Genomic DNA, 20,261 nt, shown 5'->3' on the forward strand with positions numbered 1-20,261 from the left:
AACGGCTGTTCGCCGGGGCACGGGTCTCGTGGGGTATCCCAGGGAATCTGGCAAAGCAAACAACCACCCCACACGCGGAGTCCATGGAGAGCTCTGAGTGATCTCATCTCACGAGAAAGCCATCAGAGAGAGAGGGCAGAGCTTCTCTCCCACCGTCTGCTTGTTTCCGCCCCGAGGAGGTGACTGTGCAGTAGGAGTGGGGAGTATGCCAATGACACGATGAAAATGCAGCTTCCGCGGGCTGCGGCTGGCTCCTGTTTTAAACAAGATGGGGGGTAGCAGAAGGGAGAAATCTACATGGTGCCCACCACCCACCTAGGCTGAGCCTTATTTTGAACTTATTCTCCTAACTCTGCATTGCCAATCCGCTTCATAAATAAATACGATCAATAAATAAAGTGACAGATCCAGAGGCAGGGAGGGAGGCAGCGCCCGTGTCCCCGGGAACTGACGCTGAGTGTCTCACACAAACACACACACACACGAGAAGTAGCTGAAGACAAAGACGAGATGGGACCGGGCGGGGAGGCTGCCAGCGGGGAATCCCCTTCCCCAGCCGAGCGTTTTGGAAGCAGCCAGTGATGGGTGGCGTAGTCCTTGCTATAAGATGGAAGGGAAGGGAGGAGCTGCAGGGCGTCACTCATGAGCTGGCATCGTGGGGGGACGCTGGGACATGGACGCCAGGGAACTGTGAGTTGTTGAGGGTGGCAGCGGCCGGGGCGTCTGGCACCTGAGAGTGGGACAAGAAAAAGAGAAAAACTGGTCTCCTGTCACATCGCCCACCTCCTCCCACTTCTCTCCCTCCTCCCAGCCTCCCATCCAGGTCCCCTAACAGGAAACGCCAGCCACTTTCTTCAGCGAGTCGCTGTAAAGGAAACTCATGTGAAGCTTGAGGGGATGGAATAAATGCTACAGCATCAGCACAAAACGCCCTTTGAATCACAGGGTCAAATCCCAGCAGAGTCAGTTCTGCCCTTCATACCCACGTGGGAGGCACACGGAGTTCCCTGGGGTTACCGGCACGCTCTGGACTAGGTGCTGCGCTGCAGGCCAGAGGAGGCTGCAGGCTGTGGGATGGGAGACCCTGTACATGTTTGGTGTCATTGCCATCCTGCTTTTAACACTGGTTTAACAACAGCCACAAAACTAAGGTTAGTGTCTAGCCACCGGGAACTGGGGCACTCACTCAATTTAGGTGCCAAACTTTAGGCTTCCAAATTTGAAAATCTTGGTCCCAGGTTCTTGCTGGGCTTGTTAAACCTGCACTAAAAGCCGGATGGAAAGCGGTTTCCTGCCCTGGCACCAGTGCAGGCTCTTTATCGAGATGGCAGCCCTGAACCACGGGCTTGTCAGGACTAATGGTTCAAGCTGGCTGAGGCATCAAGACTGGGCAATGCTGGGCAGTGTTTGCTGTGACCGATGAGACTCGGGTCCCTAGTGCAGGGAGTCTGGTAGGGCCTCACGGACAGAGACCTGCTCTAGACTTGTGCAGGGGGTCTGGCCATGTAAACAGCCCCCGTGTCCTTGAAACTGCCTGGCTTGGGCAGGATGAGGTCCCACCAGTCCAGTAACAAGCTTGTCATCTCTGTGGGGGCCTGGGCATTGGCAGAGGTCGCTGCTTGCATTCGAAAATAAAACCTAGCATGGGCACACAGTACTTTCCCTCTGGCCGGTGCTGTCTGGGCATCGAGTGAACCCTCCCCAGTCCCCAGGAGGTGGGTACGTAATAGAAGCAGAGGGGGGTGATGAGACAGATGTACACATAAGCGCATCCCCGCCCCCGCACTTCACCAGGGAAAGGACCCTAAAGCAGAGACCAGGGGATTGCCTTTCTCTCCTCCGCCATGCTTGGAGCTTCCTCATTCTCTGATTCTCCAGCCTGAAGAACAGACGCCCCAGCAGCAACAAACGTGCCAGGCATGGAACAGATGGGTTATTATTTCAATGCAACTGGTTATTAAGTATTCCCTGGCAGACCAGTGGGGACCTCACAGCTGCTCATTTCCGCTCTGCCCCTTCCACCCTGTTCAGAGGTCCCTGCCTCCCTTCAGCCCTCACGTTCACCCCACTGAGCGCCAGCAGGCATCAGAATCAGGCTATTTTTCACTTCACCCCCAGCGGACACTCACCAGGATCGGGACTTCCTCACCCTGGCAGCTGCCGGCCGCTCTAGGAGACTATCCAGGCGCATCAGTCTCTCAAGGTGCAGAGCTCGTGGGTCCTGCTCGCCCTGGTCCCCAGTCAGCTCAAACTCAAACACAGCTGGGGGGGAGAGATCCAGCTCCAGGAACATGATGTTCTCAGCCTTCATGGAACAGGATGAAAACAACACCGACAAATGGATTCACTGACATGGGCACAGGCAGACCCACTGAGCAACTGCAGAAAAGCTGGGCTCAGTCCTGGGGGCAGGAGATTTTTTCTATCAGGGCAGCTGTAGGTCACTCTCCCCAGATACACTGCCTCCCATTTATATACTCCGACCCACCCCAGCTTGCTCTCCATGGCCTGCTCAAACCTCAGCTCCTGCAAGAGAGTCGGCTAGTGCCACTTGTGATGATGCGTCCACGAGGGACAGGACTGAGAGGCCCCAACTGCATTGCACACAGGCCAGCGAGCAGCTGTCTGAGTTAGAACATCAGAACAACCAGTGGTCCATTTAACCCAGTATCTGGTATTCCACCAGTGGCCAATGCCAGGTGCCTCAGAGGAAATGAGCAGAACAGGTCACTTATTGAGTGATCCATCCCCTGTCATCCATTCCCAGCTTCTGGCTATTGATGGACCTATCCTCCATGAACTTATCTAGTTCTTTTTTGAACCCCATTATAATTTTGTCCCTTTTTCCAGATAATTGATGATGAGTATGTTGAACAGCACTGGGACCAGTACAGACCCCTGGGGGACCTGCTATTTACCCCTCTCCATTCTGAAAATGGACCATTTATTCCTACCCGTTGTTTCCTTTCGTTTTAGCCAGTTACTGATCCATGAGAGGATTGGTGGGGGTGGGAGAAGATACCTCTGCTGGTGAATTTAGCTGGCAGGGCTGTGGGGGAGATGCTGTGGGTGTAAGCCTGCTCTGTGGCACCTTTCCCCTCACCTGGAAGCAGACAGTGCAAACTGTTGTGGCAAGATGGCCGATTTTAGTCTGGTGGGTCCTGCGCTTTTCTTGGCAGGGAGCTAAGATGCCACCCTTTGCCCCTGTTCTTGGGTGCTGAGGGCCCCGCTACTAGCCTGGGAAGGTGGTAGAGGAGGGAAGCAGGGGAGGGGTCTGGGTTTGCTCCTCACTCTGAGTCCCAGCCCCTCTCAACCCCTGTGGGTTTCTTACCCTCATCCCCCTTAGGTGGGGTTACCCTCAGTCCTTAGATGCTGTGGGGAAGGGAGTCTCCCTGTCCTGCTGGGCAGGGTCTCCCTTACTCCAATTCTCAGATCTTCCAAATCTCTCCACACACCTCCAAGCTCCAGTCCTCTCTCCTTCCTCCTCCCCCCTCTATCTGCCTGACGCAGGGGGTTTTATTAGGTTCCTAACAAGGCCTTAATTGACTGCAGGTGCTCCAATTAACCTGCAGCCACCTTCCCTAGTCTACAGTGAACCACGCCTTAATTAGCCTTAAACTTATATATTTCCCCTCTAGCACTCTCCCGCTGCTCCCTGGCCCTCCTGTATCACACTGTGAAGAGCTTAGCATGGCTCGGAGCGGGAGCTGGCTTCCTTTGGCCCTTCAAACAGAGCTCCTCTTCCCAGGCCAACGAGCGTAGTTGTCAGGTGGGTGATAACCCCTCAAACCCCACAAGCTTAGAGATGCTCTTCAACGCTGGACCTCGAACATGCTCCATCCAGGTGCTCTGCTTCACAAAGCTAAACTTCTCTTCCTGCTGATGTGACGCCTTATACCCCAGGAAAAGGAGCCACCACATTTCCACTCTCAGAGGATCCATTCCCTTGATTCCCTCATTCCCTCCATCAATTCACCCAGCCATAGATCGGTTCCACCTTTTCCCCATCTGTCCACGCAATGACTTTACTCCACCCCTCCTTTCAGCTCCTGCACTCACCCGGTACCTCGGGTGGGATCCCATGGCCATGGCCACCCGCGCATACTGGCTGATAGGTCTCTTGTAGCCCACGGCAGAGGTTGGCCTCTTCTTCATTTGGTTGTTGCTGCTAAGGAGAAATTTATAATAAACATTTTTACCATATAAAATGATCCACTAAAAATAAATCCAGACAAAGCATGGAATTGGCTGCCTCAGTCTCTCTCTAAATGGATGTAAATTTCTGCAGAGTTGGTCTTCTCTTCCTTCCTGTTCTGTGCCCAGGGTATGGTGGAGAGCTGATCCCCTAGACTGCCAAGGTTTGACTTCTACTGCACATCATTAACAGAGACCATCTACAGGGATGAAAGGTGTAAGCCTTTAGCTACCAGAGAAATTTGAGGGGAGGTCCAAGGGGTATGGCTAACAGCAGAGGGGTGGAAATTAGTACAGGAATCTTGCGGCTGAGTAACACAGCACTGGAATAGATTATCAGGCAATGGAACAGGCTCTCTCAGGAAGTGGTGACCTGTGAATCCCTGGACAGGAAGATCACCAAAGAGGGTGCTTGCTGGGTTGGAAAGTTGAAAGCCAGCATGGATTCACCAAGGGAAGGTCATGCCTGACTAATCTAATCGCCTTTTATGATGAGATTACTGGTTCTGTGGATGAAGGGAAAGCAGTGGATGTATTGTTTCTTGACTTTAGCAAAGCTTTTGACACGGTCTCCCACAGTATTCTTGTCAGCAAGTTAAGGAAGTATGGGCTGGATGAATGCACTATAAGGTGGGTAGAAAGCTGGCTAGATTGTCGGGCTCAACGGGTAGTGATCAATGGCTCCATGTCTAGTTGGCAGCCGGTATCAAGTGGAGTGCCCCAAGGGTCGGTCCTGGGGCCGGTTTTTGTTCAATATCTTCATAAATGATCTGGAGGATGGTGTGGATTGCACTCTCAGCAAATTTGCGGATGATACTAAACTGGGAGGAGTGGTAGATACGCTGGAGGGGAGGGATAGGATACAGAAGGACCTAGACAAATTGGAGGATTGGGCCAAAAGAAATCTGATGAGGTTCAATAAGGATAAGTGCAGGGTCCTGCACTTAGGATGGAAGAATCCAATGCACTGCTACAGACTAGGGACCGAATGGCTAGGCAGCAGTTCTGCAGAAAAGGACCTAGGGGTGACAGTGGACGAGAAGCTGGATATGAGTCAGCAGTGTGCCCTTGTTGCCAAGAAGGCCAATGGCATTTTGGGATGTATAAGTAGGGGCATAGCGAGCAGATCGAGGGACATGATCGTTCCCCTCTATTCGACATTGGTGAGGCCTCATCTGGAGTACTGTGTCCAGTTTTGGGCCCCACACTACAAGAAGGATGTGGATAAATTGGAGAGAGTCCAGCGAAGGGCAACAAAAATGATTAGGGGTCTGGAACACATGACTTATGAGGAGAGGCTGAGGGTACTGGGATTGTTTAGCCTGCAGAAGAGAAGAATGAGGGGGGATTTGATAGCTGCTTTCAACTACCTGAAAGGGGGTTCCAAAGAGGATGGCTCTAGACTGTTCTCAATGGTAGCAGATGACAGAACGAGGAGTAATGGTCTCAAGTTGCAGTGGGGGAGGTTTAGATTGGATATTAGGAAAAACTTTTTCACTAAGAGGGTGGTGAAACACTGGAATGCGTTACCTAGGGAGGTGGTAGAATCTCCTTCCTTAGAGGTTTTTAAGGTCAGGCTTGACTAAGCCCTGGCTGGGATGATTTAACTGGGAATTGGTCCTGCTTCGAGCAGGGGGTTGGACTAGATGACCTTCCGGGGTCCCTTCCAACCCTGATATTCTATGATTCTATGATTCTATGAAAGCCAAGGGGGCCAGAGGGGAGGCAAAGAAGAGAGACTTGGAGAAGCAGCTGAACTTTGGGGGGCTCATCCAAGAACCTCCAAAGCTCCTGAGGCTTGTCCATCACTGGGATCACAGGCAGAAGGGCCAGTGATGATGATCTGGGTCAGCCAATAAATACAGGCTGGGAAGAATTAGCTTTTTATCTACAGGTGCCAGTAAACGTCAGTTTCACTGCACCTGGACACACCGATGGAAAATATTTCAACGGATGATAATTGAGGTTTGCAGATCGGCAACGTCAGAAAGATGCTGCTTGAGAACTTACGAGTTTGATGTAAGGGTATTTCCTCTGGTTATTCTGGCATGTGATGGTGACAATTTGTGTTTTCGATGGTTAGAAAGCTTTAACTGTTTGAATCTCAGTGTCAACTGTCATGAAGTCCTCACTGTGTGAGCCCCCACTATCTGCTCCCCACATAATTTTCCACAACTGTGAAAATTTAAATTAAAAAATATTGTAAACACAAACTGATATTATCCATCAACATTATAAAAAAAATTAAAATTCTGCCAAGCCTAAATAAATAAAAACCTTAGTCAGAAATATCAAATCTGCCTGTGCATAGTGTCTGCTTTCCCTGAGCCATCAGCTTTGCATTAGCCTTCATCACTGGTTCTCAAATTGCATGGCCCATGGAGTATATCCATGTGGAGTGGAGCACTGGCTGATCATGAGGGCTGGCAGCATGGGGGCATATGCACTCCCCATTTGGGAAGGCTAGCCCCCTGCCCTGCCTCTTCTGCCCAAGGCCCTGCCTTGCTCCGTCCCTTCTGCCCAAGGCTCTGCCCCCAACTCCTTCCACCCCCCAGCTTTGATCGGCTGGGCTACCGGCAGATCTGCGAGCCCTGGCTGGCCTGCTGGTGACCAGAGCAGTCCAGAGCCCCAGCTGGCTTGCCAGTGCCTGGAGCAGCCTGGAGGAGCCCCAAGCCCTGGCCTGCCAGCCAGGACCGAGCCCTGAGCCTGAGCCGCCCACAGGACCTCTGAGCCCTGCTACAGCCCAGCCTCGGGGCTGCAGGGGGAGCATTAGCAGAGTTTTGGGGAATCTTAGCCTCCCCCAGCCTCCATTACCAGCTGCCCATGGATGGCAGGGAAGAGATGCTGGTTGATGTGGCAGTTCCCGTCAAGAGGAATTGAGCTGCCTCCATAAAGAACTGAACGCCAGCAGCTGAGCAGCCACTGGGAGAATGAGCCAAGCAGATCAGGCCATTGAGTTTCAGTGTATGAGTGCCGGGGACTATGGGGGAGGGTTAAAACACAGTGGTTCCCCCCTGGGCTTGGCAGATGGGGTGGAGAAGAAGAGGAAGGAGCTGAGATTGTGAGGAACACACGAACGGCCACACTGGGTCAGACCAAAGGTCCATCCAGCCCAGTGTCCTCTCTTCCCACAGCGGCCAATGCCAGGTGCCCCAGGGGGAGTGAACCTAACAGGTAATGATCAAGTGATCTCTCTCCTGCCATCCAGCTCCACCCTCTGACAAACAGAGGCTAGGGACACCAGGAGGAGGGTGGGGGAGGTGTGCAGACAGGATCTCCAGCATAAGAAGTGAACAAACCACTGGAAAAGTTTGAAACCCTGTCCTTGGCTTGACAGGCTCTCTAGTGAGGGGGATGGAGCCGCAAGCCAGGCGAAGGCTTTTCGCTCTCTCCATTCTGCTCCTGTCACATGGCCCTGGCACGCCCAGGTCCCTCGGAGCGCTACGTAGCCAGTGCTGAGCAGGGCTGAGCAGTGGAAAAGCAGCAGCTGTCTCCTCGGAGAGAGAGGGGTCAGGCAGCTACCTCAGCTGCCCACCTTAACTCTCCTGCCCGAACCTCCCCAGGCCCTGCAGTGCTGTGGCCATGAGCTAGAGGGTTCAGGCCTTTTATTACAAGAACAGAGCAAATGGCAGAGCTTTTCTCCTTCTGGCAGCGAGGTCACCACTCTGCTGCCTGACCTGGGCACACCTTGCCAGACACAAAGCTGGTTGGTACCATACATAGGCGCCAACTCCGTAGGGCTTCAGGCACCCATGCAAAAACATTAGCGGGTGCTTAGCACCCACCGGCAACCAGCTCCCCACTTCTCCCTCAATGCCTCCTGCCCACGGGCGGCCCTGCCGAGCAACTCCTCCCCCTCCCTCCCAGCGCCGCACGCCCACCGTGATCAGTTGTTCCGCGGCATGCAGGAGGTGCTGGGGTGGGAGGGGGAGGAGCAGGGATGGGCCGCGCTCGGGAGAGGGGGCAGAACTGGCTGGGAAGAGGTGGGGCAGGGACAGAGCGGGGGAAGGAAGAGGGGGCTGTGTCCCCACACCGCGGTCAGAGGTTGTTCTTTTCTGCCGGTGCCCATTCTTCAGAGCACTCCCCTCTGAGACTCTGGGCCAAATTCACCCCTCAGGAGGTGTTTTGTGAGGCTGCAGCTGGACAGTGACAACGTGTTATGGTGTTAAGGAGGGTTCTCCGCTCTGCGAGACAATAACACAGTAACGGACAGGCTGTCCCTGCCCCGCTGGGCTTCTGCTTGCTCTTCCATCCCAGACAGCTAATTCTCCCCATTCAGAATCCTCCCTCCTGCAGCCATGAGGGGGCACCACCAGCGCCTCAGAAAAATACCCCACTGGTAGGCCAGGCCTCCTCTCCCAGAATGGCAGCCTTACCCCCCAGCAGGCACGAGCGGCTGGAACTTCCACTGGTCCTCCTCAGAGTCGTAGGACAGGCGGTTCATGATCTTGTTCTTCTCTTCAGGAGGGATAAAGTTCTCAATGATCAAGTATCTGAGCAAAAGCCAGGGTAAGAGGGAGTTGGAGTGAGCAAGTGGGGGTGGCAAGACAAAAGGGGCGAGGGAGTGAGAAGAAAGAAAGGGGGAGATGAATGGGAGAAAAGGTGGGAAGAAGCAAAGTGTTGGGAAAAGAGGAGAGAGAGATTGGGGGGAGGATGGGCCGACACACAGAGAAATGGGAGAGGGAAACATGAGAGCAAAGGGGAAGACGAACAGGTAAAAATAGGATAAAACGACAGAATCAAAGATCGCACAGAGAGAAATACAGCCAGCCAGAGAGAGATGGGGACAGAAAGAGACCGAGCACATCAATCAGAGAAAAGAGACACAGCATTTCCTATAAGCTTTGTTTTTAGACAATAACTCTGCAAGTCCCCTACTCACCTTATATTATTATTTTTTATTACAAATATTTGCACTGTAAAAATGATAACCAAAAGAAACAGTATTTTTCAATTCACCTCATACAAGTACTGTAGTGCAATCTCTTTATCATGAAAGTGAAACTTACAAATGTATATTTTTTTTGTTACATAACTGCTCTCAAAAACAAAATAATGCAAAACTTTAGAGCCTGCAAGTCCACTCAGTCCTACTTCTTATTCAGCCAATCGCTAAGACAAACAAGTTTGTTTACATTTATGGGAGATACTGCTGCCCACTTCTTATTTACAATGTCACCAGAAAGTGAGAACAGGCATTTGCATGGCACTTTTGTAGCTGGTATTGCAAGGTATCTGCATGCCAGATATGCTAGACATTCGTAAGCCCCTCATGCTTCACCCACCATTCTAGAGGACATGCTTCCATGCTGATGATGCTCGTTAAAAAAATAATGCATTAATTAAATTTGTGACTGAACTCCTTGAGGGAGAATTGTATGTTCCCTGCTCTGTTTTACCCACCCTCTGCCATATATTTCATCTCATGGCAGTCTCAGATGATGACCCAGCACATGTTGTTCATTTTAAGAACATTTTCACTGCAGATTTCACAAAACACAAAGAAGGTACCAATGTGAGATTTCTAAAGATAGCTATGGCACTTGACCCAGGTTTAAGACGCTGGAGAGCCTTTCAAAATCTGAGAGGGATGACATGTGGAGCATGCCTTCAGAAATCTTAAAAGAGCAACACTCTGATGCGGAAACTACAGACCCCGAACCACCAAAAAAGAAAATCAACCTTCTGCTGGTGGCATCTGACTCATAATGAAAATGAACATGCATCAGTCCTCACTGCTTTGGATTGTTATCTAGCAGAACCTGTCATCAGTATGGATGCATGTCCTCTGGAATGGTGGTTAAAGCATGAAGGGACATATGAATCTTTAGTGCACCTGGCATGTAAATATCTTGCGACACCAGCTACAATAGTGCCATGAGAACACCTGTTCTCACTTTCAGGTGACATTGTGAACAAGAAGCGGGCAGCATTATCTCTTGCAAATTGTAACCAAACTTGTTTGTCTGAGCGATTAGTTGAACAAGAAGTAGGACTGAGTGGACTTGTAGGCTCTAAAGTTCTACATTTTTTTAAGTTTTTGAATGCAGTTTTTTTTTGTACATAATTCTACATTTGTAAATTCAACTTTCATGATAAAGAGATTGCACTACAGTACTTGTAATGGGGAAATTGAAAAATATTTTATTTTTACTGTGCAAATATTTATCATAAAAAATAAATATGAAGTGAGCACTGTACACTTTGAATTCTGCGTTATAATTGAAATCAACATCTTTGAAAATGTAGAAAACATCCACAAATATTTAAACGAATGGTATTCTATTATTAACAGTGTGATTAATCGCTCTTATTATTTTAATCACTTGACAGGCCTCCTTAGCACGTATTGTATAGCACTTTATACCAAAGCACTGTCTGAATGTTATTAACGCGCTATAGGAAAAGCTCGTTAACACATACTTTCCCCAACCTGTAACATGGCGTTGACGGGGGGTATGGATGTAGCGTAGACATTCCGCTGGGAGGTAGCTGGTCTTCCTCAGAGTATGAACACACGGGGTCTAGCACGAACATTGCTTTTTATTGGCTCCACTTGAGCCAGATTTTGAAAGCCAGACCCACGTGATCATGCATGTCCATTTACACTTACTTAATTTACATGCAAAAATCCCCAGTGTCCATCCACAGCTGAGACACTGATTCTTCCCTGGTCCAGGGTAATTAATTCATCCCACTCTGTCCCCCAGCATAAAGCCTGCCCATACAGCTACACTCATCCCTTGATTATTTGCGACGGTCTCCTCGTGAGTCATGTGAACTCTGGATTTTAAGGCCAGAAGAGAGCATTAGTATCCTCTAGCTGACCTCCTGCATAACACACGCCAAAGGGCCTCACCCAGTGATTCTTGTATCAAGAACCTCTATTTGAGCTAAAGCAGTTCTGAAAGAGATCCAGTCTTGATTTAAAGACTTCAAGTGACAGAGCATCCACCACATCCCGAGATAAGCTGTTCCAATGGTTAATTATCCCCACTGTTAAAAATGTGCACCTTAATTCTCAACTGAGTTTGTCTGGCTTCAGCTTCCAACCCTTGGATCGCATGATGCCTTTTCTACTAGATTAAGGAGCTGCCTACTATCAGAAATCTCCTCCTCGTGTAGGTACTTGTAGACTGATCAAGTCTCCTCTCAATCTGGAAAAACCAGTAAGACTGAGCTTCTCAAATCTCTTGCTATAATGTTGGACAAGACCTATTTTCCCCTACGCTAAGACCACTGCACTTAGTGGCATTAATCATGCTACCATCCTTTCATTTTTTACTGAGTGAGACCCCTATCAGCCTTCCGTGAGTCTTTCCAGGATTGACGTCAGGCCTACAGGTCTACCGCGGGTATCCCATTTACTCTTTTCAAATATTAGCCCAACATGAGCTTTTCCCCCATCCTCTGGAACTTCCCCAGTGTTCCAAGATTTGGAAAAATGAACATTCCTGGGTCAGGAAGCTCCTCAGCTAATTATTTTAAAACTCTTTTCTGAATATTTCTGCCTTTTCTGTCAGAATGGAATTGTGGCTGGCAGGGCTTGTGTCATAAATATAATGGGGAGGGGTTAAGAAGCTCTGATACAGTACTAAAAAATCCTCTTACCTATAAAGGGTTAAGAAGCTCAAGTAACCTGGCTGGCACCTGACCAAAATGACCAATAAGGGGACAAGACACTTTCAAATCTGGGTGCGGGGGGAAAGGCTTTGTCTGTCTGTCTGTGTGATGCCGCTGCCGGGGACAGATCAAGAAAGCAAGCAATCCAACTCCTAAAGAGTTAGTAAGTAGTCTAGCTAGAAAATACGTTAGATTTTCTTTTGTTTTTGGGCTTGTGAAATTTGCTGTGCTGGTGGGAATGTGTATCTCTGTTTTTGTGTCTTTTTGTAACTTAAGGTTTTGCCTAGAGGGATTCTCTATGTTTTGAATCTGACTGCCTGTGAGATTATCTTCCATTCTAATCTTACAGAGTGTTTTGTTTATCTTTTTTTGTTCTTCTAATAAAGTTCTGGTTTTTAAGAATCTGATTGGGTTTTTAGGGTCCTAAAAACCCAAGGCTGGTCTCTGCTCATCTTGTTTATTCTCAAGCCTCCCCAGGAAAGGGGGTGTAAGGCTTGGGGGGATATTTTGGGGGAACAGGAACTCCAAGAGGTCCTTTCCCTGATTCTTTGTTAAATCACTTGGTGGTGGCAGCATACCCTCCAAGGCAAACAGTTTGTGCCTTGGGGAAGTTTTACCGTAAGCTGGTACAAATGAGTTTAAGGGGTCTTTCATGCGGGTCCCCACATCTGTACCCTAGAGTTCAGAGTGGGGAAGGAACCCTGACAGCTTGTATCCCGCATTTCCCATTAAGGTGAGGAGATACTTACTTGAGTTTAAGTTCTCGTGTCTGTTCATTTTGCGCTTCTTCCAGGTCCTGCCGCACTCTGATGTACTCATCATGCTGGTCCTGAATCTCTGCCTTCACAGCCTGCAGCTTGGCGTACAGCTGGGACACCACGAAAGAGCTTCTGTTAGTACCTGTTAATGCAGCAGCTTCCAGGATGTGGCCTGAGGTCTCATCCCATGTGAAAAGCAAGTCATTTACTCACAGTATCCCCAAAAGACCTGAAAAATGGGTCTCCTTAGGGTCTTTGGGTCTTCACACTGGGGAAGCCCAAAGTTCATCCAACATTAAGCAACACGGAACATTTGCAGGAGCCTGAACGCTGGGCATGTGCCGGATGTGGTTAAATGAAGTGGGCTGCACCTTTATTACAAAGGTGAGTCTTGCAGGGGCTTTGGGACAGATCCTCATCTGGTGATGCTGACTGACAGCAGCTGTGATTCCAGCACTCTATGTTCCACCTTGATCTGAGGGGCCTGTGGAGACTATAGGCCCCAGTGTGCAATATCTTCCCCATGGTCGGAGCTGCCTGGCTCACCTGTGTAGCAGCATGCACTGAAAACGTCATGCCACGATGTCACAAAGGTGTCATGGACCTACGGCAGCCCAGATACAATCAGGGACACTGCTAGGGTTGTCACCCGTCCAGGTTTTACCTGGACAGTCCGGTTTTTGGCTTCTGTGTCTGGGTTCCATTCAGTGTTGCCAGGTGCCCGGTTTTCAACCGGAAAGTCTGGTCGAAAAGGCAACCGGGCACCTGAACCCAAAGTCCAGTTACTGCAGGGCAAGGGGCAGTGCTGGATCATTAACTCGCACCAGCTCCTGCTTAGCCAGGGTTGCCTCTTACCTGCCGGCAGGCTCCTTGAGATGACTCAGTGAGCGAAGGGGGCTGTGGGAAGAGGAGCAAGTGATGGGGGCCAGGCCTTGGGGAAAGAGACGGAGAAGGGGCAAGGCCTCGAGGGAAGAGTCAGAGCAGGGGCAGGGCCTTGGGAGAAGAGGTGGGGCAGGGGCAGGGGCAGGGCCTCGGGGGTCCAGTTACCAGCAATTACAGAAGTGGCAACCCTAGACACTACTTGTCCTGCAAGTGCTACGTTCACAGGAAGCAAGACAAACCCACAACCCTCCTCCCAGTTTCAGCACAACAGTAAAGGCACCTTATAGTGTCATTAAAAAGAAACCCAGCCTGAGACTGGCTCCCCACAGCTGTGTCCCAGCACAGGCAGCCTCTCACCTTCTTCAGTTTCTTGGTTTTGATCTCCACTTCCTGCTGCAGAGACGTGAAAGTCTCCCGCAGCTCCATGGTCTCCTCATCCCGCAGCAGCATCTCCTGCTGCATCTCCCGCTCCCGACGTTTCTGTATCCAGGAAAAACACAAAACCCAGTTGAACAAGAAAGAGTCAGTAACAGGAACAACCCCCCACCATCAAAATCATCCTGCTGGCTTGCAGAGCATGATGGGTAGTTATATGCAAATTTTACAGTGGACGGGGACTACATTTGGGCATGTGATTTGGAGCCTTTCATCTCAGGGTGTCCAGCACAATGGCTGGCTGGGCTTGTAGTGACTGAAAGTCATTAGCATCTGATGGTAAGTTGGTAGCCCCTTTCTGGCCCACCACACAGCCAACACCGCCACAACTCACAGTCGCATTCGCGGTCTTGGCCTAGAGACTAGGGATTGTTGAGATGAGTCACCCCAAAGCCTATGGACCTCCCCTTTCCCTACAATGGGATCTCCTCGAATCTAGCTACACCAAGCCAAAGACAGAATGAAGCAGCTGTACTTATGTATGGCATCCGCTGTTCCACACTTGCCTTGGCACTGTGGATGGGAACAAACGGTGATATCGCCTAGGTGGACGGAGTTTAAACACAGCTCCTTAATTTGGTTTGCAATGCATTCTGTCTGACCGGTGGTGTTTTGCTGGGTGCCCATCACTGGTATCTGGGCACTGTCCACTGGGAACTGGACTGAGCCTGGCAACTCCTTTAATACAAGCCACCTAACTATACGACTCAGTTACTCAGGACCAGAGGTTTTGTCAAGTTCACCAAGGAACTGTGAACTATCATATAAATCAGGGTTCGGCAACCTTTCAGAAGTGGTGTGCAGACTCTTCATTTATTCACTTTAATTTAAGGTTTCGCATGCCAATAATACATTTTAACATTTTTTAGAAGGTCTCTCTCTATAAGTCTATATACTATATAACTAAACTATTGCCGCAGGAGGGTGCCAGCAGATTGAGGGACGTGATCGTTCCCCTCTATTCGACATTGGTGAGGCCTCATCTGGAGTACTGTGTCCAGTTTTGGGCCCCACACTGCAAGAAGGATGTGGAAAAATTGGAGAGAGTCCAGCGAAGGGCAACAAAAATGATTAGGGGACTCGAACACATGACTTATGAGGAGAGGCTGAGGGAACTGGGATTGTTTAGTCTGCAGAAGGGAAGAATGAGGGGGGATTTGATAGCTGCTTTCAACTACCTGAAAGGGGGTTCCAAAGAGGATGGATCTAGACTGTTCTCAGTGGTAGCAGATGAGAACAAGGAGTAATGGTCTCACGTTGTAGCGGGGGAGGTTTAGGTTGGATATTAGGAAAAACTTTTTCACTAGGAGGGTGGTGAAGCACTGGAATGCGTTACCTAGGGAGGTGGTGGAATCTCCTTTCTTAGATATTTTTAAGGTCAGGCTTGACAAAGCCCTGGCTGGGATGATTTCGTTGGGGTTGGTCCTGCGTTGAGCAGGGGGTTGGACTAGATGACCTCCTGAGGTCCCTTCCAACCCTGATATTCTATGATTCTATGTAAACAAGGTTTTCAAAATGTTTAAGAAGCTTCATTTAAAATTAAATTAAAACGCTGATCTTATGCCACCAGCCTGCTCAGCCCACTGCCAGCCTGGGGTTCCGTTCACCTAGGCCGGCAGCAGGCTGAGCGGGGCCTGTGGCCAGGACCTCGGCTGGCAAGGGGCCGGCAGCCAGAACCCCAGACAGGAAGCGGGCTGAGGGGGGCCGGCAGCTGGGACCCCAGACTGGCAGTGGGCTGAGCAGCTCAGCCCGCTGCCACTCAGCCCGCTATCAGTCTGGGGTTCCGTCTGCCGGCTCCTGCCAGCCAGGGTCCTGGCTGCCGGCCCTGCTCAGCCTGCTGCCGGTCTGGAGTCCCGGTCCTGTCCACATAGAGTAGGTACCTACCTTCTCCCTGGTTCTAGCCATTCTCTTCCTCTCTCTCTCCACTGAGCTGAGGGTGGGAGTGCACTGAGCACAGGGCTGGGGGTAAAGGAGCAGGCTGGGGGTTGGGGCGCAGGGTCTGGCCAGGAGCTAGAATAAGGGAGGGGGCTCAGGGTTGGGGCAGGAGGTTTGGGTGTGGAGCGCTTACCTGAGCAGCTCCCATTTGGTGCTCAGGGTGCAGGTGGGAATGTGGGGGGTGGGGTGCAGGAGCTCCCGTTTGGTGCTCAGGGTGGGAGTGGGGATGTGGGGGGTGCAAGAGTCAGGGCATGTGGTGGGGGTGCTGGGTATGTGTGGGGGGTGCAGGAGTCAGGGCAGGGGGCTGGGGGTGTGTGAGGAGGGTGCAGGAGTCAGGGCAGGAGGCTGGAGGGGCTGGGTATGTGTGGGGGGTGCCGGAGTCAGGGCTGGGGTTGTGGGGGGTGGGGATGCAGGGGTCAGGGCACGGGTCTGGGGTGTGTGGGGGGTGCAGGAGTGAGGGCATAGGGCTGGGTGTGTGTGAGGAGGGTTCAGGGGTGAGGGCAGAGGGCTGGGGTGTGTGGGAAGTACAGGGGTCAGGGCAGAGGGCTGGGGGTGTGGGCTGGGGTCGTGGGGGTGCTCCCAGCCCCCTGCCCTGAGCGGCTCACGGCAGGGGGCTGGAGGGGATATGCCATGATTCCACCCCCTTCCCCAAGGTCCCCAGAGCAGAGAGCTTGCTGCTGAAGGGCCATCAGCTGATCGGCCGCAGGGAGGGAGAGGAGGAGGGGCAGGAACCCAGCACGCTGGGGGAAGAGGTGGGGGGCGGGGGAAGCTTGCCTGCTCTGCAAGGAGAGAGCAGGGGGTGGGGGGCGGAGAAGAGTGGGCTGGGCAGGATTTTTAGTGGCACGCTGCTGTCTGCCCGGGTCCGAGCGTGCCATTAAAAATTGGCTCATGCGCCGTGTTTGGCATGCATGCCATAGGTTGCTGACCCCTGATATAAATGTATGCAGCATATATAACTGACTCAGGCATCATCTATTGCCAGTATCTGACATCAAGGATGGTGCCAGCACCAGTCTTTAGGGACCACTGGATGTTGCCAGAGGATGTTGTGAAGGCCAAGTTTATAAAAGGGTTCAAAAAAGAACTAGATAAGTTCATGGAGGATAGGTCCATCAATGGCTATTAGCCAGGATGGGCAGGGATGGTGTCCCTAGCCTCTGTTTGCCAGGAGCTGGGAATGGGCGACAGGGGATGGATCACTGGATGATTCCCTGTTCTGTTCATTCCCTCTGGGGCACCTGGCATGGGCCGCTGTTGGAAGACAGGACACTGGGCTAGATGGGCCTTCGGTCTGACCAGTACGGCTGCTCTTATGTTTACTATCCAGTGTCAGCCCTGCTCAGCCGTCTCCTAAAGCAGAGTCTTTACCTGCTCAGCTATCTCCTGCCTCTTCAGCTCCAGCATCTTCTGCTGCTCATTTGTGTGGTCCATGATGTTCCTCCCTCCTATCAGCAGCTTGCTCTCCATCGCCTAGGGGCAGGAGACAAAGGGAGATGGGGAGGAATCAGAACCTTTCTCTCACATGCACACACAGGAAAGGAGCCAGAGGCTAATAAGGGGGGACGGCCACCTGACCTTGCAGCTCCTGCCCTGCTGCGGCAAGTGGAACATATTACCTTGGAGGGGGGAGCAGAGCGGGGACTGATCAGCTTTGTGGGTGGTAGGAACACAGGAGGGATCGCAGCTACTTGGAGGACAGAATGAATATCCCGCTCCGGCTTGCTGATGGGGAACAACGGGCTGAAACTGGTCAGAACACTGAGCATTCGTACAGCACTTGCCATTTGCAGATCACATGCAAACATTACCTCATTAACCTCCCCCCACCCCTCTTGAGATAGCTCTTTACTACCCACATGTACAGATAGGGAAACCGAGGCACAGAGGTGATGGCCAAACAGTGGGGTTTTCAAACGTGACTGAGAAATGTAGAAGCACAAGTCCCACTGAAAGTCACGTAGGTGCTTTTGAAAATACCACTCACCATGTTCAAAACTGGCCGTGGATTTTGAGTGCTTCCATTTTGGGGTGCCCGACTCTAGACACCTTGAGATTCAGAAGTGTGCTGCTGAGCATCCGCTCCTGCCACTGGCTTCAGCTGGGATCAGAGATGCTCAGCTCCCCCCACAAAGCAGGTCAGGCCCCCAGATTTGAAAATGTCGGGCTAAGTGACTTGGCAGTGGCAGAGTAAAGACTACAACTCAGGACTTTCTGGGCCCCCCCCCGTGCGGATTTCATTCCCGACACATGTAAAGTCTTGTTCTGTGTTTGCCAGCGCCTAGCCCCCCAGGGCCACGAGGCACTGCTGCAATAGGAGTCAATCAGTCAGGGTCCCACGGGAAGGAAGAGTGAAATGCACTAAGATAAGATCATGGTAGGGGTGGGGACAGTCCAGTGTGACGCTGTCATGGGAAAGCAAATGCCATATTGGGGTGCAGTCAGAGACCAGGGAACCCTGTTCAGGGACATCTGCCCCAGAAACGACAGCGTTTCAGCACGCATCGGGAGCCAGGGTCTGGAACACCAGGCCATGAAAAGCTGTTCTGAGCAGGGCTAGCTGACATGGAGGCAAAGACCCCTGAGCCTGGCTCCATGAGTGCTTGCTCCTTTGCTACCATGCTGGCGACGAGGACAAGAACTTGCACCTGATGCCGTGCAATGGGGAGTAAGCAGAGGGACTCAAAGGGCGGCTGATGCTGCTGGAGTAATGGAAGAAGAAGATGGTCCAAGCAGCCGTGTTTTGAATGGAGTGGCGCGGTTTGGACATCAGGGAGAGGGAAGTTACAGTTACCAAGATGGGAGATAACGAGGACCTGGCTGCGAGACCAGAGAGAAAAGCCTGGCTCTTCGGGGTGCAACGGATGAGGAGGGTCAGGATCGGGACACAGCCTGGCCGTGTGCAGAGCAAGAGAGAGGGAAGAATCAGCACAACCAGCCTAAAGACAAAACGGACATTGGCCTTTTCAGATTCAGGGTGTCCCAGGTGACCTTGGAAAGGAAATGTCTCGTCCTTGTTTTTTAAAGTATGTTTTTCATTAATCTACCTTAGCCCCGTTAAAGCATTTCAGTGCCTCATTCAGCCTGCTTCTGATCAGCCCACTTAGCCACTGTCAGCTGCTGATAAGGCCCTAGAAGTTACTGTCCGAGTCACTTGAATATGGAGTTAGCAACTCAGCAAGTGTTCAGGCCCTGTCTGTGCGGAAGACAGTAACCAGATCTCAGACGCATTTGGAGCCTGACTTCTTGTGACTCACAAAAATCACTGGAAAAGGCTTAAAAGGTCTACAATTAAATGACAACAATGAATAACTGTGTTCACAGTTGCATTTTCTAAGGCATCATGCAGAAGAGATGCCAGGTGACGATTCTGCTAGCCAGGCGGAGGCCGGGTGACAAGTTGGAGACCTGTAACCAGCAGGAAAATGCTAAGAGGGTCAGTGCAAAGGGACATGAGAATGGCAGGGATCGGCACAAGGACGGTACAAGCCGTGATGGGCTGCAGCGGAGGAACCAAAGGATAAACAGCGGGGAAAGCTTGCTGAGGAGAGTGGAGGTGATGTGGGAGCTGCTAGGGAGGGGCCACTGACTGGACTGTAGTGAAGGAAATGACTGAGAGCGACCAACAGCTCTGCAAGCACCCGAAGGGCAGGGCACCATCCACTGGCAATGCCAGAGTCCTGCTTTGCCGCTCACTAGGGGCTTCCCTGAGAGAGCCTCAAAGCGCTTTCCACACATTCAATTAAGGAATTTGGGACTCAAACGATAACTTCTGCATGGAGGCCTTTGACCTAGTCTCTGCTTCCTGTGGGGTTCAGAGAGGCACAGACAGTCACATGCCAATCTCACACGGCAAGGTGGCAGCAGCGCTGGGAATAAATGTAGAACGTCTCCCCTGACGAGGCACCCAGCCCAGCCCAGACTGGGCAGAGCACCATGCAATCACATGCCCACCTTGTGCCTAAGCCACGCAGCACCCATAAACTTCAACACCACCACCACGCTGGGACAGCAGAGGTCCACAACCATGCTGTACGGCTGTGTTCCAGGCATCTAAGAGCTCCACAGGGCTATGACTGACCTGGTGCTGCCAGGGTTAATCCTGTGACCACCGTCAGTCTATGACTGGCCAGTGTCCTCTCCTGACCTCAAATCCGATCTTCAGAGACTCTGTCTCTGAGCGGGGCAGCATGACCAACAAGGAGCAGCCGATGGTGGCCAACGATGATCAAACCTCTTGAGGCCAGTTCTCAATGACACGTCCCTATTACTGATAAAGTCAAACCATCTTCTACCCAGTAGGTGCCACTGGCAACGCGTATGAAAGGCCTCCAGCCTCCTGCATGAACAGCATGTCTGCTGAGATATCCACACCACAGAAAACAACCCTATACGTGACACTAACTGGTCACCTTGTTTCCTAGCTCTGGGTGGCCA

At 51.4% G+C, this 20,261-nt stretch overlaps 1 protein-coding gene across 2 annotated transcripts in view; it reads right to left on the reverse strand.

Moving 5' to 3' along the window:
- Window positions 1-636: 636 nt before the first annotated feature.
- Window positions 637-20,261, reverse strand: part of KIF3C (kinesin family member 3C) — a 64,250-nt gene continuing 44,625 nt past the window's right edge. Inside the window, exons 2-8 of one of the 2 annotated variants that reach the window (XM_077811481.1) lie at window positions 17,196-17,297; window positions 13,815-13,937; window positions 12,567-12,685; window positions 8,571-8,687; window positions 4,060-4,165; window positions 2,130-2,305; window positions 637-730 (exon numbers count right to left, since the gene is read on the reverse strand). In XM_077811481.1, coding sequence (XP_077667607.1) covers window positions 637-730; window positions 2,130-2,305; window positions 4,060-4,165; window positions 8,571-8,687; window positions 12,567-12,685; window positions 13,815-13,937; window positions 17,196-17,297 — 837 coding nt within the window. Of the gene's footprint in view, window positions 731-2,129; window positions 2,306-4,059; window positions 4,169-8,570; window positions 8,688-12,566; window positions 12,686-13,814; window positions 13,938-17,195; window positions 17,298-20,261 lie in introns of both variants that reach the window. The other variant, XM_077811480.1, reaches the window with a different exon arrangement.

The sequence above is a fragment of the Eretmochelys imbricata genome, chromosome 3 (assembly GCF_965152235.1).
Source record: "Eretmochelys imbricata isolate rEreImb1 chromosome 3, rEreImb1.hap1, whole genome shotgun sequence".
In the NCBI taxonomy this organism is placed as follows: Eukaryota; Metazoa; Chordata; order Testudines; family Cheloniidae; genus Eretmochelys; species Eretmochelys imbricata.